This window comes from Gopherus flavomarginatus, chromosome 3, assembly GCF_025201925.1.
Source record: "Gopherus flavomarginatus isolate rGopFla2 chromosome 3, rGopFla2.mat.asm, whole genome shotgun sequence".
Taxonomy (NCBI): domain Eukaryota; kingdom Metazoa; phylum Chordata; order Testudines; family Testudinidae; genus Gopherus; species Gopherus flavomarginatus.
Genome location: NC_066619.1, coordinates 181,182,220 through 181,208,308, shown reverse-complemented (window position 1 = coordinate 181,208,308; position 26,089 = coordinate 181,182,220). Strand labels below are relative to the sequence as shown.

The 26,089-nt window shown below is 39.6% G+C and overlaps 1 protein-coding gene across 4 annotated transcripts in view; it reads right to left on the bottom strand.

The window, feature by feature from the left end:
• Positions 1–26,089, bottom strand: part of LOC127047710 (bifunctional heparan sulfate N-deacetylase/N-sulfotransferase 3) — a 105,985-nt gene that overhangs the window by 33,262 nt on the left and 46,634 nt on the right. For all 4 annotated transcript variants that reach the window (XM_050946278.1, XM_050946279.1, XM_050946280.1 and 1 more), the window contains exons 4-5: positions 17,204–17,389; positions 13,393–13,521 (exon numbers count right to left, since the gene is read on the bottom strand). In XM_050946278.1, coding sequence (XP_050802235.1) covers positions 13,393–13,521; positions 17,204–17,389 — 315 coding nt within the window. The remainder of the gene's footprint in view (positions 1–13,392; positions 13,522–17,203; positions 17,390–26,089) is intronic.

Sequence of the window (26,089 nt, the reverse complement as noted above, 5' to 3'; positions counted from 1 at the left end):
AATATATTGCTGTCATTTTAGCTGCTGAACAAATGTTTACAGGCCACAAGTGTATGTCTAACTCTCAGACCACCTATTTTCCAATTAATTTTGCACTGTGTACACTGTGTTTGCAGTTCTGATATTGTCTCCATATTTCTCAGAAGAGTTCAGTTTCAGGTACTCAGAGACTTTAACAGCTGTTCTTGCTTTATTAGACTCACAAAATGACAGAATAATGAATTAGGTTGCAGTCTATATATTTTTAAATTGGTTAAGAGACATTCCTTTTTGAGCTGTGTGGCAAAAGTTGTACAGCATTGTCTCATAGCTGCCATTGACTTGTCTATTTGTAAAGCTATAGCTCCAATTAGTTTAATTTAATTTACACAGTGGAATGTATTTTCTCCACAAAACCTGCTAGAATCCTGGAACATTTATTAAAATAATACAGTTACATATCTGGTCTAGTGGATGAAGAACTGGACTGAGTCAGGAAATCTGAGTTTTACATTGAGCTTTATCACATATTACTTCTGTGACCTTGGGTAAGTCACTTAACTCCTCTGTTGAAGTTTCCGAGTTTGGGTCCAAGAAGAATTTCTGTTCCTAAACTCATGAGAGCTCAGAAATGCTGCCATAAGCATTATTGGAAGCACAAGGGATTCCAAAATGGGCAGGAAGGGATGGGGAAGAGGTGAGGCTATTGCTCAGCCTTCTTCCACACCATCCTGTGGAGCAGGAGTAGCATGTAGAGTAGAATCAACACGCAGAGAGCAGACTGTGTTCCATAAAGGGGTGAAGTAGGAGGTATACTGCCCCATGCATGTCAGAGAGCTCTGGAAGGCACCTCGCATCTCAGTGCTCCTTCTGGGGCAATGTGGGCTGTGCCTAACAGGTACACTATAGCTTACAGCAGTTAATGGACTGGAGGATCTGACCCTGAATGCCTTTACTTTTATATCTGCTTCAGTAGTTCCAAAGTTAACTATTCACAAGGCCCACATTAAGAAACAGCAGGATCCCCTGGCTCTAATACACATTCTCATTTTCTGTGCTAAAGATGGTAATTTCTCCCTTGTTGCAAGTCAATTAGCTTAATAATAGTTCTACTTACTATAACATGGGAAAGGTGGACAACGAAGGAAAATAATACTTAGAGTTCAGTGCACAGCAAATTATAGTTATTTTAGGGTGAATCAGATGTCGGGCTTAAACCACTGAAATCTTGCTTCTTGCGTCAGTTGTGCTGTAACCATAGACAGAATACATACGTGCAATATATTATTTTCAAAGTAGGTATGTCTACCACTGCAGTGCTTTCAATGGGGTACCTTTCCAGAGTGCATTTTCCTTCCTCCCTTAGATTCAGAGACATATAATGTCTTTTGATGAAGTAAACATAAGAGCATGTGTTACACTTTTTTGGGGTGGGGGTGGGATCTAAAAGGATTTCCCGAGCCATGATTTCCTCAGTAAGGATTGATGGACATCTTGTGGGATGACAAACCTCCTGAGTGGTATCTAGCCAAAACAGTTTGAATTACTGTGTAAGAAGTTATTTTAGTGTCAATCCTGCCAGGTGCAGAATGCTTTCTGGAAAGCACTGAGAACCTCAACTCTTACTGACAGCAATGAGAAATGAGAACATTCACTACTTTCTGGACTTTGTCCTTGTTGAGTTGTATAGTTTTATATTAAAAACCTTTGAGCCTAATAAATGGCTCATATTTTAGGCCTGGTCTACACTGGGGGGAGAGGTGGTTGATGTAAGATGGGCAACTTAAGCTACAGGAATACCGTAGCTGAAGTTGACGTATCTTATTTTGACTTACCTCCAGTCCTCACGACATGGGATTGATGGCCACGGCTCCCCCGTCGACTCCGCTACTGCTGCTTGCTCTGGTGGAGTTCCAGAGTCGATGGGAGCACGTTTGGGGATGGCTATATCATGTCTAGATGAGACGTGATATATCGATCCCTGATAAATCGATCGCTACTGCTGATACGGCAGATAGTCTGGACATATTTCTCTCTGCTAGGTTCCACGGATGATTTCATGATTTAGCAAGTAAACCAAATAGATTCAAAAAGTGAAATAAGCTCGTCTTGTAATAAATTCCAACCTGTTGATGGGAAACTCATGCAGATGAATACAGCACATTTCAATACATTTCATCTGCTGAGGAAATATATATTATAAATGAAAAAAATAAAATGCATATCTACAGTGAACAGATGTGGAATAGTCTCCCCTCCATGAAGGTATCACCTGAATCCCGAAGATTTAAATATTGGCTTCAAACCTGAACCATGATATTTTATATTACAACCACATTTTTTGTTAGCATTAGCTATTATAACTTTGAACATTCTTGTTATCCTGCTAAATCACCAATCCCTTTTTGAATCTTGCTAAATGTTATATGAAAACTTATTTCCTTCTATCATTTTTGAATTTTCTACCTTTTAACTGAATTGAATATTCCCTTGTTCTTGTGTCATGAGCCAGGGAAAACAGAACCTTCTGATCTATCTTTCTAGACCATTCATTATTTTATATACTTTTATCAGGTTCTCTTTTATTCATCTCCTTTCTTAGATAAACATCCCAAACTTTTCAATCTCTCTTCAAATTAGATTCTTTCCATGACCATGGTCATTCTTGTCACTGTTTTCTTATCTGCTTCTAATTCTGCAATATCCTTTTTTGAGATAGAGTGACATGTACTGCAAACAGTATTCCAGATTAGGCCATACTACTGCTTATATAATGTAATTATAATATTTTCAGTATTATTCTACAGTCTGTTCCTTAGGCATCCCAAAATCTTAAATCATAATGAATATGCACATACGTTCCAGATCCCCTGAAGAGAATGACAAAACTCCTATTGACTTCAATAGTGCAAAACTAGACCCTTGGTCAAATTATCTGTTTGGAGAATATATTCCACCACACATCCTTATGTACAAACTTACATATGTGTACTAAACACTTTGAAACATCTCTGTTACCATACCTTCTCATTACTGGCATACAAACAGAAGTCCATAATAGATACTTTGGAATCAAATTAATACAAATAAACCATGATCTATTTTAAAAATCACTGAGCTGATACTCCTGGCCACTATGCAGCATGGACGGGAGCTAACACTCAGTTATGTCATGAAATTGAGCAGGGAAGCTGATGGCATCGCAGACCCAGAGACAAATGAGCGTTATGGAACACATTTCTTTGCCACTCCGTAGTCATCATCAGACCCTTTATACAAGCAAGTGCTGCATTGCTCATTGGGACTTTGCATTAATTTGGGGACTTAACCAGACAACAGCTGTTCTAGGTAGCACAGAAGCCCATATATTGTATTACAGAAAATACAACTCCTCTATAATGTCCTTTATAGGTTCTTATACTGTGCTCATCACTATAGTATCTAAACATCTTCCAGTAGTTCATTAAGCAATGTGAATACACACCCCTCATGTGGTGTTTGTTCTCTTATCTTCTCTCCAAGGGAAGAAGTGGACTGTCTTGTTTAGGTTTAGGGATTTTTTTTTAATCTACGTGTTGCAACATATTTATGTCAGAGAAAGCAAAGTCAAATAAATACGCGTTGTAATTGAAACAGAAAGGGAGAGGTCTGTGATGGTCCTTAGTTCTTGTGGGAATTCATTCTACAGTCTCGGATCGGCCTCTGAGAAGTTCTCTTGCACAAACTAACTTTATTCTTACTGTAGAGCACTCCAGAGAAGCGAACTTATTGACCACTGTTTTCATCCCAGAGCTTTAGGTTGTCTTGCAGCTATCCTAAATCCAGTCCATGAAGTGTCTTGAAGATAATGACAGAGACCTTGAACTTAAATTGATATTCTATGGGAAGCCAGCATAGAGAGTAAAGGACAGGTCTGATGTGCCCACATTAGCCTGTATTACTGAGAGGATGTGCTGCTGAGTTCTATACCATTTGGAGTTTCCTAAACTTTGAAGGCTCAGATATATCACATTGCTGTAATTCAGCTGAGAAGTGACAAAGGCATGAATAACTGAGACCACATCATCATCCAATAGGATAGGATAGAGTCTTTTGCCAATGGGAGATTACAGAAAGCTTTATTTGTACAGGCTGTAATGTGAGAGCTTATTACGAGTAAGGAATCCAGAAGTGCTCATAATCTACAGACTGACTTGACCAATTGCGGGTGTGTACCCTCAAGGAGACTGCACCATGGATGCAAACCCTTCACATGCTTTCCTCGGCCTAACCTCTGTCTTCCTTGGGTTCAGCTTCAGCTAGCTTTTCTTCATGCATGAACTGATCTTGCCCAAGCAGAGGCCATCTTGGTGGTAGTGGTCTGGTCATATGTGATGAAGGTAGAATTGTGTGTCATTTGCACATTGCTGGCATTTGAGTCCATGTCATCTGACCAGTTCAGCTAGTATAGTTGCTTGTAGATGTTGAAAAAGACTGGAGAGAGAATTGATCCTCATGGGACTCTATAAGTGAGGGGTCTAATAGTGGAAATGCAGTTTCCCATTATTACTCATTAGGTGCATCCCTCCAGGAAGGACTCAGACCGTTTTAGTTCATTACCCTGGACTTCTGCCACCTCTGTCAGGCAAGACAGAAGTATTGCAGAGTCAACAGTGTTAAAAATGCTACAGAGAAGTCCAGGTGGAGAAGACTAGCTGTCTGCTTTCCCTCTAGGAACAGCAGGAGATCATCCATCAGTGCCACTGAAGTGGTTTCAGTCCCATGTCCTTGCCTGAATCCTGATTTTCTAGGTGTAGATTGTTAGCTTCAGTTAAATTAGCTTGTAGTCGGCCTTTGGCTAGCTTCTCTGCAAGCTTGCTCAGCAATGGGAGGTTTGACACTGGGTGTTAGTTGGCTAGAAGCAATATATTCTGGCGAGGTTTCTTCAGTGCTAGTCAGACTATTGTGTGTTTGAAGGAGGATGGGAAGATTATTTCTCTGAATGAGACATGGTTTATTTTAATCAGGAGTGGCATCTATGGTTCATGTCTCTCTTTCAATAGCCAGGGCAGGCATGGATCAGATTCACAAGTCTTCAGTCAAGATGCCTTTATGGTTCCAGAATTATCTGATGAGTGGCTGCACTTAACTCTAAGAATGTAGGTGGGCTGTCAGTTGGTGGCTATTAGTGGAGCGGATATAAGCTGCTTGAGAAGGCTTGCTGAATGTGTGTGATCTTTTCAGCAAAGCAGGATGACAGTTCTTCACAGTACTTAGTGCTCTGTTCTGATGCAGGTTGTAGGCACTCAGGATTGATGGAGTACATTATCACCCTGGATAGCTCCTTGAGCAGGATTTGGCAGCTTCAATGGAGGCTGATAGGAAAGTTCTCTTGGCCTGTAATACAGACTCTGCATTGGCTTTGAGAATTCATTATGTTTGATCCTGGAAATCTACATCAGGTGCTCTCTCAATTTAAACTCTTCCACTTACATATACAAACATTCTTGTCACATGTGCTCCACTTCCCTTGGTAAATATGATGGACATAGGTTAGTAGTATGGATGTATGTCCATAATATCCACAGTGTTTTGTATGTGAGCAAGAGAAAAATAGAATGAGATAGAGAAACGTTCACATAGATTTATATCAAAGGTGTGTTTGTATGTTCAATTCTGCTTGGCCCTTGGATCTAATTACTCTCAAACTGGCCCATGGCTAGTAATAGTGTCTTCTTGTCATGTTTTATTAGTAAATCCTACAAAAAATGATACTGTTGATGGCAGTATACTATATCTACCTGATGGTTATATATAATTCAAAATCTAAATGCTCACTTTTTTTCATCGTTCACAAGATACCCTTAGGAGATTGGTATCATTTCATTCTTTGAGACACTGTGTCTACTAATCCAGAATATTCATTTAATCCTGCAGACGAAGATGGATGAATCAGGCTTTCATTGAAGGGTCTAACAATTTTACCAGACACAGATACTTGACTGAAATATTTTTGATGCCATTACAGATATAGTATGCCTAGAAATTGCACTAGTTTATTTAGTTTTTATGGAATCATTTGGGATTTTAAAAACATGTTTTGGTTAAATTAATGCAAATTAATATATTTTTTTAAAAAGAACAACAACATTTTCTTCCCTAAAAGTTTCTTAGGGCCACATTTTGCCACTTTCATGATGAGTACTACTTTACCCTCTGAGGTGCAAATGGTTAAGGATGGACCCTTAAATGTTTATTGTCTGACTGCGTAAACAGAGGTAGAGGGCAAACAACACTTTAATTCGGTCCTTCTTTTTGTTATGTTTAGTAGGTTCACATTTCCTTATACTAGTGGTTCTCATACTGTGCTTTGTGGACAGATTACTTGCAGGTCATATGGTGCGTGCATCTCCTCCTGCTCCCAGCTGTTTCCACAGAATCAAGGTTCTTTGTAAGGAAGGGGTTGTAAACCTATTGAAGCAGCTGAATACAAAAAGGAGGATCCAATCTATGTGGCCCCACTTGGAGCCACTTCTACATAAAAAGGAGAACAAGGAGAGCAAATAAGAGTAATCCTCAGAAACGAGAGACCAATGACTAACAGAGTTTCCAGCTGGATAGATGACTAATGACATCTGACACCACATTTGTCTTACATATAAGTAAGAATAAGAGCCATAAGATCTGAGATCTCTTCCTAGTTCCACCATGTGGCTTTGGGCAAGTCACATAACCTCTGTGTGCCTCAGTTTTCTGATCAGCAAATGAGAAAAATAATATTCGTATACTAATAATACAGGCCTGTTGTGAGGCTTGATTCATTAATTTTTATGAAACATTGAGCTAGATCCTCAGCTGCTGTAAATTGGCCCAAGTCCATTGACATTAAGGAGAATCTGGCCCTTAGAGATCTCTAACAGTAGAAATGTAAAGTATTATTAAAAAGTAGGCAATGAGTTATAAAACTATTCAGTCTCCTTTCACAGTTAGGTAGCACTTAAGCACTCAATGCTTTATAAACATAATGGGCATTGCTGCCAAGGTCTTTCTACAGCCACTATCAGATCACAATTCAACCAGCAGGCTAGGGATATAAATCCATACAAAATAAATACAGAGGTTCCCAGACCACAAGATTAGCTACTTTGGTACATTAGCTCTTATGTTCCACATAAAATGTAAGTAACAGAGATCGTTTGCAGAGCAGGATTTCCTGTGTAGACTGATGCTTTTCTTACCTGCAGGACTACTGAATTGAGAATGCCCTGGGAAAATGGCACTAATACAGGTTCTCATATGTCAAAAGCTTACAGATTCACATATGGTGCTGTTTTTTGTGGTTCATTCTGTGCTTGTGGTTGTTTCCAGACTATTACAGGAAGAAAGACTCTCTGGTGAAAAGCTACCATTATATGACCAGACCACAAAAAATGTTTTGGGGGTGATTTTTATGGGAATTGAGTTCAATGTGAAGTACTCTTATGCATTTCATACAGAACTAGGTTAATAACTTAAACCACACACACAAAAACCAAAAACTATATTCACATTATATTAATAGTCCAAGCAAAACTGACAACATAAGTGAAATCATATTGAGGGCTTAAATTTAATTTTAAATTCACCTTATCAAAAAATTTCTGTGAACTGTACAAGTATTTACTTCACTTTTTTTTTTTTAGAAGAGAATATTATTTACTTGACAGTGTAATGGTTCCTTCGTAATGGCTCCTCTTAATGTTTTTTGTATCTATGGCCAAGTGATATAAAGAGAATTTCTCCCAATGGAAGTTTTGTTTCCTGTAGTAGGCTGAACATATGATTATTTCCTCAAAAATTAATCCAAACTACTTTATTGTAAGTACATGAAAGTTTGTGAAATAAAACATGTCATAATCATTGAAATGTAAGAAAATATGTACTTTACCTTTTGAAGTAGGGTAGGGACTGAATGGCTAGGCAGCAGTTCTGCAGAAAAGGACCTCGGGGTTAAAGTGGATGAGAAGCTGGACATGAGTCAACAGTGTACCCTTGTTGCCAAGGCTAATGGCATTTTGGGCCGTATAAGTAGGGTCATTGCCGGCAGATCCAGGGACGTGATCATTTCCCTCTATTCGACATTGGTGAGGCCTCATCTGGAGTACTGTGTCCAGTTTTGGGCCCCACACTACAAGAAGGATGTGGAAAAATTGGAAAGAGTCCAGTGGAGGGCAACAAAAATTATTAGGGGGGCTGGAGCACATGACTTATGAGGAGAGGCTGAGGGAACTGGGATTGTTTAGTCTTCAGAAGAGAAGAATGAAGGGGGGGATTTGATAGCTGCTTTCAACTACCTGAAAGGGGGTTCCAAAGATGATGGATCTAGACTGTTCTCAGTGGTACCAGATGACAGAACAAGGAGTAATGGTCTCAAGTTGCAGTGAGAGAGGTTTAAGTTGGATATTAGGAAAAGCTTTTTTCACTCGGAGGGTGGTGAAGCACTGGAATGGGTTACCTAGTGAGGTGGTGGAATCTCCTTCCTTAGAGGTTTTTAACGTCATGGCTGGGATGATTTAGTTGGGGATTGATCCTGCTTTGAGCAGGGGGTTGGACTAGATGACCTCCTGAGGTCTCTTCCAACCCTGATATTCTATGATTCTAAGTGTCTACTATTTGCACAAATAAAACATTTTTGCTAGACTTGCAATTTATGATATAAATAGATTTAACACTTTTTAAAAATGTGTATGACAAGCCTCCTTTTTTAAATTGGCTATCCATCAGCCCAAAGCCAAACAGCTTAAGAACTATTTTAAAATAAGTATTTAAAACTTATGGTCTATCTTTTCAAAGGCAGACCGTAAATCTATACCTACAATTTGTCATGGCAAAATTTGGCCATGTATATTTATGTGTATATGCAATTCTATTTATGTGTATATGCAATTACAAAAAAGAGTGCATTTAATGCCCATTATTTTACATTGTATTGTATGCTGAATAATGTTACATTGCTTAATGTTACATTGTGCGATCATGTATATTGTAACTCATACAAAGACACTATTGTACTTTCAATCAACAACTGCTAGGCAGGTATGCTGAAACATCTATGTTACTACTGTTTATGTTGTCTTTCTCCCCAGTTTATGTATTTTATACATCAGCTGTTATGTTGCAATATGTAGAGATTGTAAGCTCTTTGGGGCAAGGACTAACTTTCCATTATATGTGTATGCAGTACCTCACACAAGGGGGCCCTGATCTCCAACTGGGGTCTCCAGATGCTACAATAATTCAAATAAAAAATAAAAAACAATAAAACACAAAAGGAGGCACTGTTTAGAGTAGAAGGAAATCTTAATTTTGAATGTCTTGAATTTTGTAAATTAAAGTCTCAGCTTTAAAACGTAATCCTCAATATTAATGGCTTTTTTTTTATATGCAGTAATTTCTTTAGAGACAATTGGAAAAAAGGGAAATAATATTAATGAAGTAACAAAAAGCAGGAGAGAATGCAGCCAGGATTGCAGAAAGAGGTTCTATTTACAGTGGAATAGCAGCAATAGTGTAGTGTAGAAAAGGAACACATATTTTATGGTCTGTTTCCTCAAAAGTGTCACATCCAAATACAGCATAGTATCAAGCTTGTTTTGGTTAAGAGATCTGATAAGTATACAGCGCATGGTGTTGCTGTATTAATTTAAATTACAGGAAATGAGCTGGCTGGATTAGGACTAAAAGGTCTCCTACACAACATTGCAGAGCATTAGTGCTAGGCAAGATGTCAAGTAATGTATACAAAAGCTAGATTTTAAATCAGATACCCCCCCATCTGTGCACATGCAGCTATGTGCTTACTTAGATGGAAGCAGTGAAGGGCTTTTAAATAGTAGAAAGTGTAAGTAGAGTGGATACCAACTGCAGATTTTCCAGTAGGTGAATGCTAACTGCATCAGCCCACTGACAGGCTGGCAGGGAAAGGCCTAGAGAAGCAAAGCAGAAGAATTACCTATGTCAAGTAACTTCTCCTAACTGGCTAAAGTTAAGACTGCCAAACCTGAGTTCGCAAGACAAGCCAAAATAATCCATGAGATTTTTTCCAACCCAAAATGTATATAAATTCTTGTTCTAGGGCATGAATTCCTATGCCAAAGTGAACAACATGGCACCATTGTAATAAGTGTCAGGCCCTGCAAAAATCAAGATGCTCACAGGAAAATATCTCACGGTGGGGAAGATGAATGCTCTGCTCCTTGACTGCCTGTCAGAAAGTGCTGCTTCAGATCTGGCCAAGTCACTCTCTCAAAGTCAGAAGTAACAAACCCTCCTCAGGCACTTCTCTTGCTTTTGGATGGATTTATAATTCAAGCAACCAGCCCCATGTTAAGCTTTGCTACCACACTGCTGTCAGGACCAGAAGAGGCCCTGTCATCTAAGTTGTGTCCATACCACTTTCTAATCCTGGAGTGTAGTTCACCACCTGACTCCAATTTTTTGGTGATGTATCTTTTTCTTCCAGTCTCATTTCTTGAGCTAGCACACTCCCCTTGAGGAGCTCTGTTCCATATTCTGACAAAGCAGAGTGGTGCTTGAGCCTCCCTGCACCCCTTAGAAGAGTTGCAGCAACTTCCTAAAGCACCCAGCTTTTGACTGAAGCCTTCCATCCAAAGTGCTGCCCCAATCTCACCCTATTAATGTATCTGACCTGAAAAGGGATACTTTTCTATTTGTACCTGATGCCATTGCCTCACCTGAAGATCAGAGTGACTCCTGCAGGTATCCTGAACTAGGGAAACTGCAGCTTTGTGGAGGATGTGTGTTTTTTCTTACTTACATTCACTTCATAACCTCTAAACATTACAAAAAAACCCCAATCCCCCAAACAATTAAAACTAAAGTGTAAAACAGGGGTCAGCAACCTATGGCATGTGTGCCAAAGGTGGCACATGAGCCGATTTTTGATGGCACATGGGGCAGGCTGAGCCGCTCAGCCTGCCACTGCTCTGGAGTTTCCACCACCAGCTCCTGCCAGCTGGGGTCCCTCCGCTGGTCCCACTCAGCACCCACTGCTGGCCTGGGTGTAGGAACCCCAGGCTGGCAGAGGGCTGAGACCCTGGCTGGCAGGAGTTGGTGGCCGAAACCCCAGAGTGGGGTGGGATGAGCGCCACTCAGAGGTTCCCGCTGCTGGCCCCTTGCCAGCCAGGGCCCCGCTGGCTGGTCCCACTCAGTGCCCGCTGCTGGTCTGGGGTTCCTTCCCCCAGGCTGGCAGCAGGCTGAGACCCCAGCTGGCAAGAGCCGGCGGTAGAAACCCCATAGCAAGGCGGGCTGAGCGGCTCAGCCAACCACCGTTCTGGGGTTCCTGCTGCTGGCCCTTGCCAGCTGAGGTCCCCCCCCCCCACCGCAGCCCCATTCAGCACCCGCTGCTGGCCTGGGGGAAGGAAACCCAGATTGGCAGCGGGCTGAGATCCCAGCTGGCAGGAGCCAGAGGAGCCAGAGGCCGAAACCCCGGAGTGGGGCAGGCTGAGTGGCTTAGCCCACCGCAACTCTGGGGTTCCTGCTGCTAGCCCCTTGCCAGCCAGGGTCCTGTTGCCGGTCCCACTCAGTGCCTGCTACTGGTCTGAGTGAAGGAACCCCCGACTGGCAGCGGGCTGAGACCCCAGCTGGTAGGACCTGGCAGCTGAAACCCCAGAGCGGTGGCGGGCTGAGTGGCTCAGCTCGCCACTGCTCTGTGATTTCCACCGCTGGCTCCTTCCAGCCCGGGGTCCCACCGCCGGTCCTACTCATCACCCGCTGCTGGCCTGGGTGAAGGAACCCCAGAGAGGGGACGGGCGGAGACGCTCAGCCCACCGCCAAGACCCCAGAGCTGGGTGGGCTGACCTGCTCAGCCTGCTGCTGCTCTGGGGTTCTGGCTGCTAGCCCCTTGCCAGCCGAGGTCCCTGCCACAGCCCCACTCATCTTGCTTCCGGTTGGAGTTCCAGCACAGGCCCCCTGCCAGACAGGGTCCAGGTCTCTGGCCCTGCTCAGCCCTACCAGCTGCCAGCTCCACTCACCTCAACTGCCGATCTGAGGTTCCAGCCGGTTAACAACTGATCACTCAGAAGCCTGTGTGCAGCTTAAAGTATCCAAATAGGTGCCACCAGACATTGGAAAAACTCAGAAAGGAAAAGCAAGGGCAAAGATCACACTAAACTAATGAGATCTGCATTTTAATTTAATTTTAAATAAAGCTTCTGAAACATTTTGAAAACCTTGTTTACTTTACATATAACAGTAATTTGGTTATATATTATAGACTTCTAGAGAGACCTTCTAAAAAACGTTAAAATGTATTACCAGCACGCGAAGCCTTAAATTAGAATGTATACATGAAGACTCGGCACACCACTGCTGAAAGGCTGCCGACTCCTAGTGTAAAAGAATTTAAGTCTTGAAAAAGAATTGCTTGCCAAGTGTGAGTCAAATTCTCCAGAGTTGCTTACAGACAATTTCTTTCCTCTGAAATCCCACTTAGGTTGTGTGTACTCAATGAGGGCACAATAATGTTTAGGCTGAGCTATTCAAAGGATCTGAAAGGAAACGGATGTCCCACTCCTTTAAGCACCTTTGAAAATCCCAGCCTAGTGGTTAAGTGTCAGTGTAAACTCATCATACCAAATCTTATTTGCAAGTTGCAAATGCAGCCTAGCTTTTATCAATATTTTGCCTTTCAATTCAAATTCACCTTGACCTTGGGGCCAAAACTTGCCTAAGAATTACAAGATAGGAGTCTCATGTCAATTCTTGATAAATCTGACCTAATCCAAGCAAATTTCAAAAATATTGTGCTATATTATGCTAACCTTAAATATTCCACAGTTTAATAGCCTCCATTCTTTCTCCACCAGGGATAAATAAGAGGGTAAATAGACTGACTGTGTGGTCCATTTAACCGAAACTTTACTTTGAAGTACAGTGAACGGTGCCTATGACTCAGTAAATGAGCAATTCTCAAAAAGCATTAAAAAAGTCACTTCTTTGCGACTTTCTTAAACTAGCAGACGTGTCTAACATTTATGACTCGGATGTCTCAAGGGTAGGATATCGATTCTTCACCTAAGGTATTTGTTGCAGCTTCAGCAATACGAATTCTCAATACTTTAATACTTTTAGAAATTAAATCCTAATTATTGCTGAATCTAAAAAATCAAAGAAAAGCAAAACAAAACAAAAAAAGATAGAGACTTGACTTTAGACACCACATTAACTATAAGCCAGATAAAATAGAAGCAAGCATCAAACTATTAAATCTTATAGTATATCTGCACAGTATTATAGCTCAGACATGTTAGATAAGGAATGGGAGACTGCTTTGATCTGTGACAAATCAATATTTCTTGAGAAACATCGTTCATCAGCAAATTGCTCTTTAATCATTTTTTGTTAATCATTTCAAAAGGAGGTTGTAGTACTTACTGGATTAAGAACAACTGTGAAAAACAACTCCCCTCCCTGGATACTCTTGTCTAGTTCTTTTGGACCTCCAGGATACTCCTTATAGAAAATTGTATGAGTGAATAGACCACAGGTTTGCCTAGGAAGGACCTGAGTAAAAACAGGATGATAAAGAAAAATGTCTCAAAACAAAATGACTTTCATTCCTTTTGTAAAATAATAAATTTAATACAAATTAACTTTTGTAACTTTACCATTTACTTTCTGTCATTAAACTGTTATGTAGATTTAGCATTGCACCTTTAACTTAGGTCAGTAGTTAGATTGACAATTAATCCAAGGTCTGAGTAAGATAACATACTGACATATCGGTATATAATGCCTTTTGGAATAAACAAATGAAAGAGTGACTTTTATATTATAGTGAAACCACAAGTCATTTTTCCCCATAAATTCATGAATTTTTATTTGAAACGCAATGACTACTGTCAAAAAGCCAGATGTAATTTAGAGTCTACAAAAAACAAACAAACAAACAAAACCCTCTTTATGAACTTGATTCCTAATCTAACTATTTTAAGGCTGGTCACCAAAACTTTTTTAGTTCAAAAAGAGATCATAATCTAAAAAGTGATTTTATAAAAAGAGCTTGGTGTGTTCTGTATTTATTGATTGTTATTCAAATCTGTGCAGTTTCCACTTAAAAGTGGGCTTTCTTTTGTGCCAGCCCTGCAAACTCAATGCAGAATTTGAAAGTCAAATTGGTTCTTTCTTGCTCTTGCATCATTGACAGTAATGATTCTGTATTCAATGTGCTTATTTTTGTTGATCATGCATAAATTACAATAGAATCAAGCTCACTCTCTCTCAGCTGTGCCAGCTCTGCAAAATTAATGATAGTAAAAAGTAGTACAAAAACTTATTTTTTTAAATGACTAAAATAAGCATGTATGACTCTAAATATACACAGGGAACAGCTCCTTTGACTTCGCTGCTGCTGTTTCATGCATTTGCTTTTCACAATAGAACCACCTTTGAAATGTTTCCTTGTATCCATAACTTGGAAAATGGATGGGTTTCAATCATATATATATATTTTCCAGAAAATTTACATCTTAAGGCTGAACATCTAAGGACCAGATTTTTAAATATCTTGAAAAATATAGGCCTAAATCCCAAATGACAGTGGTTATCAACAGCAGTTTGGCAAAGTCAGTGTTTGCTGGAATAAAGGCTCAGACTTTTTAAACCTCACACCAACTATGGAAATTCCTTACTTGGAAGAAATGATGCCTGTATATGAATCATTCTTTTCTGTGGTAATTTTTTTCAACATTCTATAGAATTTTATATTCTATAATGACCGTAGATCAGGGATGGACAAATGTTTTGGCCTGAGGGCCATATGTAGGAATAGAAACTGTATGGCAGGTCATGAATGTTCACAATATTGGGGTTGGGGTGTGGGAGGGGGTGAGGGCTCTGGTTGGGGGTGCAGGCTCCGGGGTGGGGCCAGAAATGAGAAGTTCAGGGTGCAGGAGGGGGCTCTGGACTGGGGCGGGGGAGTGGGATGTGGGGTGATGGGTCCAACTTGGGGGGGGGCCTCTGGGGTGGGGCTGGGGCTGAGGAGTTTGAGGTGTAGGAGGTTGCTCCGGGCTGGGACCGAGGGGTTCAGAGGGTGGGAGGGGGATCAGGGCTGGGGCAGGGGCACGGGGAGAGGGGCAGGGGTACAGGCTCCAGGCAGCGATTACCTCAAGCGGCTCCCGGAAGCAACGGCATGTCCCTTCCCTGGCTCCTACGTGGAGGCGTGGCCAAGCGGTTCTCCACAGGCACCACCCCTGCAGCTTCCATTGGCTGTGGTTTCCAGCCAAGGGGAGATGCGGGAGCAGCACTTGGGGTAGAGGCAGCATGCGGAGCGGAGCCCCCTGACTGCCCCTATGCATAGGAGCTGGAAGGGGGCCATGTTGCTGCTTCCGGGAGCCGTGTGGTGTGGCCCCCGACCTTGCTCCCAGCTGAAGAGCCGGAGCTGAGCAAAGCCCAGACCCCACTCTGCAGCAGGAGCTTGAGGGCCAGATTAAAATGGTTAGTAGGCTGGATCCAGACTGTGGGCTGTAGTTCACCCACCCCTGCTATAGACCATAAATCACAATTACAATTATGAAATATATGGAATTAATTTATTTGTTATAATCCTACAAATGCTTTTTAAATTCTTCTGGTTTCCCTGACGAAATACCAGTGCAATTGGTACAAAGGTACAGAGATAAGTTGAGCAGGAGGGGAAATGCTTCTGGTAAGTCTTGTATAATGTCTTTATTATGGCATGTGTTCATCATCATCTGCCTGCAGATGAAGAAATTAGTGCATTTGCTCTGAAGAACAGAAAGCCTGAGATTTCTGAGACAGGTGGTCTTATGCTGATTATTCTTGGTAAATTGATTTTTGGCCCTGCTGTCCTGTTTCTCAAAGCTTATGTTAAATCTTATTCAATATGTGCCTTCAAAATGATATGTTTTTACCAAAATTTATGAACAGAGTTATTTGGAGAGTTCTCAGAATCAATCAACCCTATTCAGATGCTTTACGCCTCCTGAGGGTATCCACAAACCTATTATTTTACTTACAGCTAATGCTTTCCCGAGACTAAGCTTTAGCCTACTGTGATTTTTTTATTTTTAAAAACTGCAGATCATTTTAACAGGCTTCTCCCAAACCTAGATTCACACATTAAATTTTGGAGTATTCATTTGTCTGAATAATGCTATTCATTGTAACTCTTTAGGACAATACCATAATTACTGTATAAGCTAAATGGAAGTATTAGCTGGAGCTAATGACCCAAAACAGCCCAAAGTATGATGTGGTGCAAATATTAGTGATCTCTCCCACATACACACATGGAAAGATGCAAAAATTACCCTAAAGTATTTTTTAAAAATTGTTTTAAAACATTTCACTGACAATAACGCACAAGGTTTCGCAAATGCTGAACAGCCAGGAAATACCCTATGTCTTAATTATTATTGCCTTAATGACCTACATGGTGTTAACAGAGAATTTTATGTCAGTAATGAAAAGCCACTGTCAGGGAAGTAGTGCAGTCCATGTCTGTTAATATGAATTATAGGGAGTACAATGAGAGAATTGGGTGATTTGGACTAGAGTTGCCTCCATGGAATAATTCCACAGCTTGAGAGAATGCTTTCTTCCCTCCAGCCCTCTGGGCATCTGCCCAGGATCAAAGCCTTGCTACTTGAGCCAAGAGCTTAGCTGGGTTTGAGCCATAGTAAGATGCACACTGGCAGAATGTGTGGGAAGGTTGTAAGGTGAGGGCCATTTCATACAATTGAAGCAGCACTTTACTGTTTAAAGATGAAAGGCCAGATTCTCAATTGGTGTTATGTTGGCATAGCTCCTTTGCAGTCAGTGGAGCTATGCCAATTTACAACTAGCTGAAAATCTCACCAATAACGCTCACCAAAGTATTACTGGTGAGATTTCCAGCTGGTTGTATATTACTTTGTTACTGGCTTAAAAATCTGAAGGAAAATGTCAGTGTATCAAAAGCAGTAACAGATAGGGCCCAATGTCAGAAGCTATGCTGCTTTCATCAGCAGTATGGTGAATGCCAGCAAGAGGCTTAGACATGCTGATTTTAATTAGCAGGTTAATGTCAACTATACCTTACTATTTCTACATACCCATATGTGCTTCTCACAATGTGAACTTTCAGGATGCTGTGCTTTCACACTTTTTTTGTTTTGTTTTTTAAAATGAATCATGAAAAGCTAAAGCAGTGAGTTTGAATATAAAAATCATAAAAGCAGCTCACCATGATATTTTTGTGGATGAAGCCCCGTCTGTACCGTGCAGGTTTTAGATGTGGATACTCTTCTGTGCTGGTGATTTTGATATTCCAGACCTTTTTCCAGGCCTCATAAAGCTGAACATGTACAGGGTAAACCCCAGAGTGGTGCGGAGCTACCGCATAGCCCATGTCAGTTGGAATGCCATGTTCCTGAAAAATATCAGAAAAAGTGACTGATCTAGAAAATTAAAGTAATTTAATGCTCATGTAGCTTGCAAACACCTTTTTTGGGAGACAGCATAGGTGGGTCTAAAATGCAGTCAGGGATGATTTGAAGATGCATGCTGGTATAAAAGGGAAGTGGTGAGATACGCAAAGGTTTGAATACACAAACCTATAATGAAGTTTTAATAATAGGAAGAAAAGAATGATAGAAATGTAAGAAAAGTTATTTTGTGTTCTTATATCAATACCTCAAAAAGGGGGGGGTATATCTTTGCAAGTTTGTGAGAAAAAATTTCCCATATTCTGCCACTAAAAAGTCCCCAAATACAAAATATGTGACCCTACTCACTGTGAGCCTTTAAATAGCTCATACTCAGGCAATACTCTTGCTGACTTCAATAAATTTTACCTGTGTAGGGCTGAGGGCCAGAGCCTATACCCACTCTGCTGATAAAATTCACTCTCCGTGCAGAGGACCATTGCAAGACCTATACACCACTTAAGTCCCAAGTGTGTAGTCCCTAAGGAAAAGTTGCAAGATCAGATGTTCTCCTAGTATTCTGTCCTAGCTGTGTCAGCTGAGCAGGAGCAGAACAGCTGGTGCCATGAATACATCATTCTTAAACAGTTAACAATTCACAAATTTAGGATTTGTCTGTCTACCTCTTTAAAATAACAAAAACAAAAGGTGACTGCTTAAGACAGAGTACTGACTTAGCTCTAAACTAGTACTGAGGCACTCCTCTCCTGTCCTAGACCCACTCAGCACTACTCTCTTGCTCTGTTGATCAGCACTGTATAATCTTTGTCTAAGATGTTTTGTGCAGAATCCTCTTACCACATATTTGGAAAAAAATGATATAGCTTTCCATCTCTATTTTTTTTTCAGATTTCCAACTGAAGATTTGATTGTCTTAAAATTTCACTAATATTCACAGTTATGATCAACTAGTACTCCCTTTTGTAGTTATCTTCATGTACTGGTACTCAGCTTCTTATCTAGATATGTATCTGCTGGCATGTAAATGACTCTAAGTGAGTTTCTTGCTGATTTTAATAATCTTGCCTGGTTCACTTTAAAATCTTAAATGGATAGCCATGGCCCTAATCATATTCCTCAAGATTCCTGTTGTTCTTTATCTATGCCTTAAAATGAGGACTCCTCTGTAATTACAGATCTCTTTCTCTTATTTTACTGAATTCAATTATGGATCTCACTTGGTTATTTCTACTATAATTTACTAAATTCTGTGTTAAAGCTAAATTCCTAAATTATTCTGGGTGAACCTAGTGATTTCTGAAACTACAACTTGTAGGTAAAGAAAACAATTATAATCTGATACATGAGCCAAGAGAATGGAGAATTTCCCCTATTTACTACTACTTTTTGGATTTTTATTCAGATTTACTGGGATCATATTCACTATATACACATATACTGCACAGGGAGGGAAACTAGATTGATAACATGTAAAACGTCACACAATCAGATACCAATGGGAGAAAAGCATCTTTTTAATACTTTAGAATTTATATTTAATAGCTTTGTCAACTGCATAACAAAAGCCTAACCTCACTTTTTCTTCCACGGCACACATCAGCTTATATTGCGATGCTATCATTCTTCTTGCTTGCGTGTAAAAAAAAAAATCATCTTTTTCTTCTGTGGTTAATTAAGTGCTTGTAGAAATTGACACAATAGAACCTCAGAGTTACGAACACTTTTGGAATGGAGGTTGTTTGTAACTCTGAAATGTTCATAACTCTGAACAAAATATTATGGTTGTTCTTTCAAAAGCTTACAACTGAACATAGATTTAATAAATCTTTGAAACTTGACTATGCCGAAGAGAAATGACTTTTTTTTTTTTTTTTTTAGTTATTTACATTTAACACAGGACAGGATTTTTTATTTATTTATTTGTCTCTGCTGCTGCCTGATAGCGTACTTCCTGTTCCAAATGAGGTGTGTGGTTAACTGGTCAGTTCATAACTCTGGTATTCATAACTCTGAGGTTCTCCTGTACCGACATCCCTGAAAAATGAAACCATCTCTTTATCTCCAACACAGATTCAGAATGAGCAGCAGCAAAGTACACTTCCTTTCACTGCTTTGCCAAGTTGCTGAAACTTTGATGAACTCTTGAGGTGAAAGGGTAATTCATTTTCCATAATCATCAAACTCTGGCCTCTCTCTTGAGACTGCCAGTGAGGCTGACAAATGGCATGACGATTTTTGTGGACACTTGCCCACTAGGTGTTGGGCCTAGCCACTCGCTCATTCACATAGCCTACAAACAGCCATATAAGAAAGCTATTTTTCCTAATTTTAGGGGGGTTAGGGTCCCTTCTGGGCCTGGTACAGTGGGACTTCTAAAAAACATACTTGGTTTATTAGGTAGAGAATTTTTTTCAAATCCCAATAATTTCTGTAAAAATCTAAAACATTTGTAAAATAGTTTTTTTTAATTCCTGGCAAACACAGAATGTATGACGACGTGGTATGGCATAAGGTTTTATTACCATGCATTTGAGATAGCCTGCAAGTTCACTTTGAGCTTCCTCACTTGGTAGAAATGCAGCCATCCAAAAGTTACGCTTGATAAGACCTATACATCACACTGTCAATTATTCCTTATATATATATGCTTGGTTCTCTACTATGGGTGCAGAGTGTGTAAGGTACATTCACTTCAATGCTAAGTAGGGCTGAGTAAAAAGAGTATAGAACTTGGCCCATTGATTTAACTACAATCAGTTATTTAGCTTTAAACTACTTAATTCTAGTACAGAAGTTTCAATTCCCCTTTCTTTTATCTTAATCTTTTCTACTTCACTTGAGCATGCACAAGCATCAAAAAGAATAATCTTTATAAAACGTGTAAAAGCCTGTATTCTCTAATGTCCTATTTAATCTTCTTCATTCAACTCTAAATAAAGTCTGAATTAAATGGTTTCTTAATCTTGCACCAATATTCACTAATAAATATGTAATTTAATTAAAATCTTTCATACTAATTATGAGCATCTCTCTTCCCATGTAATAACTTTTTCAGTATTTTTCAAATATTGTTATTCTTGTACTGAGTGTTTCACACAGAATGAAGACGTTTTACTGTATTTCATACAGAAGTAAGGGTGGCAATACCATACCATGGGCGGTCAGAGAGTGGCAGCTGCTGAGGGCCCAGCTCTGCAGGCAGAAGCACAGAATGGTGGCTGTACCATACCATGCCATTCTTACTTCTGCGCTGCTGCTGGCGGCAGCTCTGCCTTCAGAGTTGGGCTCCCAGCCAGCAGCCACCGCTCTCTAGCTGCCCAGCGCTGCGGCCAGCAGCAGTGTAGAAGTAAGCATAGCAGTACTGCAACCCTCCCTACAATAACCTTGCAACCTTCTCCCCCCACCAACAACTCTGTTTTGGATCAGGATCCCTACAATTGCAACACTGCGAAATTTCAGATTTAAATAGCTGAAATCGTGAAATTTACTATTTTTAAAATCCTATGACTGTGAAATTGACTAAAATGGACTGTGAATTTGGTAGGGACCTAAGCATATTGCATCAATTCCAAGGTGGATAAAAATCAATGATTTTTTTAAATTGGATTCTTTTTATTTAAATTGGATTTTTTTGATAAAATGCTTTTTGCTATTTTAGCGCAAAGATATCTGATCATGGAATAGGGATTATAAATTCTAATTCTATAATATGAGACAATATATTCATGTAATGTTTAAGAAAAGTTTTGTAAATGAGTTCCAATAGTTCATGGATTAGGAACCCAATCTTATGGGGTTCCAGGGGCTTCTGGATAGATTATTTAAGTTAATCTTTCTATCTACCCAATGGGACTCAGTGCTCAGTCCAGAAGACATCTTCAGCGATGCTTAGCTTTGCAGTTCTCAAACTATGGCTTTGTGTCTCCAGAGATAACATGCTTGTTAACAGCAAAAGAATGTTTTAAAATAAATAATATATAGACGTGAGGAAGAACAGACCTCAACCGTATTGTTCCTCTGCAAATTTGTACACAGAGTCAATCCCTTACCTCTCTCTAAAAGTGAAAAGTTTCAAAAAGTTCAATGAATAGAAGATTGTTGGGGGCAGAATTGATCTGGACAAGAAGTAGTCTGAAGATAAATATGAGAAGGGAGGGGCCGGCAGTAGAAACAAAAGTGAAACTGTTTTAGCAGCATATTCCAGAAGTCTTGAGGTCTTTCTGAGTGTAGCCTATATTGATTTGAGATCCACCATACCATTCTTTATCTAGAAAGGTAAACCTATAATGGCAGCAGGCCGTTAAGGAGACCCAGTCTGGGAATATTTTAATGAGGTTCCTCTATGTGTGGGTAAGACAGGCATGTGTGCAAAATGCAAACAGTGCAACAAAGAAATGCAAAGCCTGATTGCCCAAATGAAACAATATCATGAGAAGTGTTCCTTCTCAGGAGGAAGCTGTGTTGAAGATGATGAAAGGAACACGTCTGAACATGCAAGATCTTCAGGTTGGTAAAATTTTTTATTTCATACTTCTTTTGTAAGGAATTCTTGTCGTCCTTCTGAACCATTCTTGAATTCTCAAGTTTGAGCAGAAAATATAGTTGTTAGTCTATGGTATTATCATTTTAGATGCAGTTGTGATAAAAAATAAATAGCTGAAATAGGCAGATCTTCCTTTTACAATTTCATCTTTAAAGTAGTACTGAGTGTCAGTGAATGCAATGAGTAATACTAAATGAGCAGTATGGTAATAATAATAACTGCATTGACTTATTTTGTTTAGGAGAATCCATCCTCAACATACAGGATTCTGAAGACTATCCACCTTCAAGATCATCATTTTCTATAGTTTCAGAGTTCTGCCAATGATAGTGTTTCAGTCATATCATGTATGTCACATAGCCACAGTATATCACCTGTAGCAAAAAATAATAATAATTTCCATCATCCAGAAACAACCACAGATAAGTTTGTGTAAGAACCACAGATTACAAAAAGATGTAATTGATGAAAAAACTGCCAATTTGTTTAAGCAACAAACTCTCCTTTCCGTATGATTGAGAATCCACATTTCATTAACATGGTTCAGTCATTCAGACCAGGATACAGTCCACCCAACAGAGCAGATGTTGCAGGCAAATTGCTGGAGAAAGTGAATGAAAGAGAAATTGAGCAGTGTGCAAAAGGTCTAGAGAGTAAAATTGTTAACCTGAGTCTTGATGGGTGGAGCAAAGTCCACAATTATCCTGTTGCATGTGCTTGTATGACAACAGAAGGGAATGTCTGCCTTACAGAAACACACACAGCAGAATACTTACAAGAAGTAGCAATAAAAGCTATAACAAACCGTGAAAAAAAATTCACATGTCTAGTACGCAGCTTGGTCACAGACAATGCTGCAAATGTATCCAAGATGAGAAGAAATTTAAAGAGAGTCTCAAGCTAATAACATACGGTTGCAGTGCTGATTTGATAAACCTCCTAGCCAAAGACTTCAGTGTTCCAGATATGAAGGCTAATGTTGTTGAAACTGCAAAATACTTCCATAACAACCACTTTGCAGCAGCTGCTCTGAAAAAAAGTGGGAGGAACCAAGCTAACTCTCCCACAAGACATGTGATGGAATTCAGTAGTGAACTGTTTTGAGCACTATATCAAGAACTGGCCTTATCTGATGATAGTTTGTGAACAAAATTGTGAAAAAATAGATGGCACTGTCACAGCCAAAGTTCTCAATACTGGGCTTAAGAGAAATGTTGAAAACACGCTGAGTACCCTGAAGCCTATTTCTGTAGCCTTGAACAAAATGCAGGGAAATAGCTCTTTTATTGCTGATGCTGTTGAAATTTGGAAGGAACTGAGTGAGATCTTAAATAGAGAAATATGCAATGACAGAGTTAAATTCTTGGTCGTCCATCGATCCGATGATGACAAATCTGTGCAGATCATCTATTGTTGGTCTCATGGTGTGCCCTCTGATGACTATACAAGCCAATTCTAGAGGTGCACATTTTGCTGCAGGTGCATGGGAAGTTCACGGTCAGTGGGTTGTGCGCTGCTGGTGCTCTGTGATGTTGTTCGCGTGCCTCTGGTAGACGCCAGCAGCGGTGTTCCTCAAAGTTGATGCAGGTATTTCTGACTATTGCATACCACTGTATTCTGTCACTGGCGGCATCCTCAAGGTCCCTGGGTTTGATACTGCTTTACTGCAGATTGGCTTTGATAGTGTCAATGTAACATTTCTGTGGACGACCTATATGCCGGATGCCCTGGGAGAGCTCACCATACAGAAGCTGGTGGGGGATTCTGTTGGCATCCATGCGGTTGACATGACCGGTCCAACGTAGCTGTGACTTCATGATCATCATTTCAATGCTTGTCATCTGGGCTCTCTCGAGGACCTCGAGATTGGGCACTTTGTCTTGCCAGCGGATCTTCATGATGTTGCGGAGGCAATGCATGTGGAATGCTTCAAGCTGCTTGATGTGACACCCATATAGTGTCCATGTTTTGCACCCGTACAAAAGAGATGAAAGAACAACAGCTCTGTACACAAGCAGTTTTGTTGACATCTGGATGTTGTGGTGGTTTAAAACTTTGACACGCAGACAGCCAAGTGCCTGGCTTGCTTTGGATATTCATGTGTTGATCTCATTATCCAGTGATCCATCACCGCATATGACATTACCCAGGTATTTAAAGTTCTCCACTACTTTAAGCTGAGTGCCGTCAATGGAGATACTCGGGATAGAAGCATTTGATCCAAGTGCAGGTTGATGGACAACTTCTGTCTTTCCGAGTTAAATTACAAGCATTAAAAAAACAGATGGGACAAGCACTATCTACAAATCATTTTCTTGCAAACATTCTTAATATTCAGTACTAAGGTCAAACCTTAACTGGTGAAGAAGAGGAGGTGGCTATGACATGGACATCCAGCAATCATCCCTCCATAATGCCAACTATAATACACTTCAGAGCTAAAGGTGAAGCATTCAAGAAATATATGTTTGCTGATGATGTTTTAAAGAAAGTCACACCAGTGAACTAGTGGAAGTCACTTAAGCACTTTGTTCAGAGACTGTTGAAGTGATAATCTCACTTTTAACAGCAGTAGCTCCTTCTGCTGGTGTAGAAAGAATATTTTCTTCCTTTGGACTAATTCATTCCAAATTGAGAAATCGTTTGGGACCTGAAAAAGCAAGAAAGCTTGTTTTTCCTTTTCCAGATTATGAACAAACAGGAAAATGAAGATGAAGATGACTGAATTAGCTGCAGAAGACAATATTGTAAGTTTCTCGTTTTGACCTGGCTGACATAGTAGATTTAATTTTTTTTAAAATAATTCATTTAGCTATTCTAGTTAAAAACAATTTTAACAAAAACAAACTGATTTTAAAAAACTTGAATGTTTTACTAAATTCAAAAATTCATATGCTTGTTTTGTTAAAATATTATATGTTTGCTGTTGAAGAAAACAATCCAGAATACTTAACGTTGTTGTTTTAGTTAAATAAAACAATTTAAATGTCTGTCTGGTGATGTTCTCCTCCTAATACAGCATGGCAAGAAAATCCTCCAAATATTAATGATTAACCTGTTGAATTGGAGGTATTTATGAAGTCATTAAGACGTGAACTATCTGCTTCAATTACCTTTGGTAGATGAAATAACCAATCATTCATTTTCTGATATAGCTATACAACTAATCAGAAGTTTTCAAAATAAATTACTTTAAAATGTATAGTGTGCACCTTCTAAAAATGAAACCTACATCTATCTCTGAGTTGTGAAGAATACGTATTGAAGTTATAACAATGCACTTTTATGTAGAAATCCATGATTAAATTGAGTCTGCCTGACTAGTGATTTAAATCAAATCCACCTTGACTCAATTCTCAGTTTCTGAGCAAACTGCTTCCTATTCAGTGGGGGTAAATGTCCACAACTGCATTTAATTGATACATCTATATAAAAAACACAGAGTAAAATCTTTTCTTTTTTCGTGTCACATTTTTCTTCATTTTCTGCAAATTTCACAACAGGTTGGATTTAAAACAACCTAAGTGAATCTCAATATTTATAATCTGTAAACTACAATTGTCCTTCATATATCTCAATCTGTCTTCCAACCGACTTTGCAAAAATGGATCAGACCAGTGGTCCATCTAGTCCAGTATTCTGTCTTTAATAGCGGCCATACCAGCTGCTTCTGAGGAAGATGCAAGAAAATCTGCAGTAAGCACTTAAAGGATAACCAGGATATTCTTGTTAACTTTTATCACTTCCTCTCTTATGCACTTCTGCTCTAAAGAAAATCTCTATCTTTTCAGTATCTTTTCATGTGCTTCCAATAGTTCTTGTCTGTGAACCCCCTCTATTTCTGCAATATTCTCTTTGAGATGGGGTGACCAGAGCTGATAACAGTATTCCAGGTAGAGTCTACCAATGATTTATATGATGATATTTTTGCTGGAAACTATATTTTGTTAATTAACTTTTAGTGGAAAGAGTAACTAAAATGTGTCAAGAGTTACACCAAGGATAAATCTGACTCAAAGTATGTATTAAAGAAAAAACAATTTTTGACCAACAATAAAACCATCCTTTTTTTGTTTGATGAAGAGCTGGACCACCACATTCTCATTTCCTTAGTAGCTGGTAGTTCTCTAAGTTATCACTT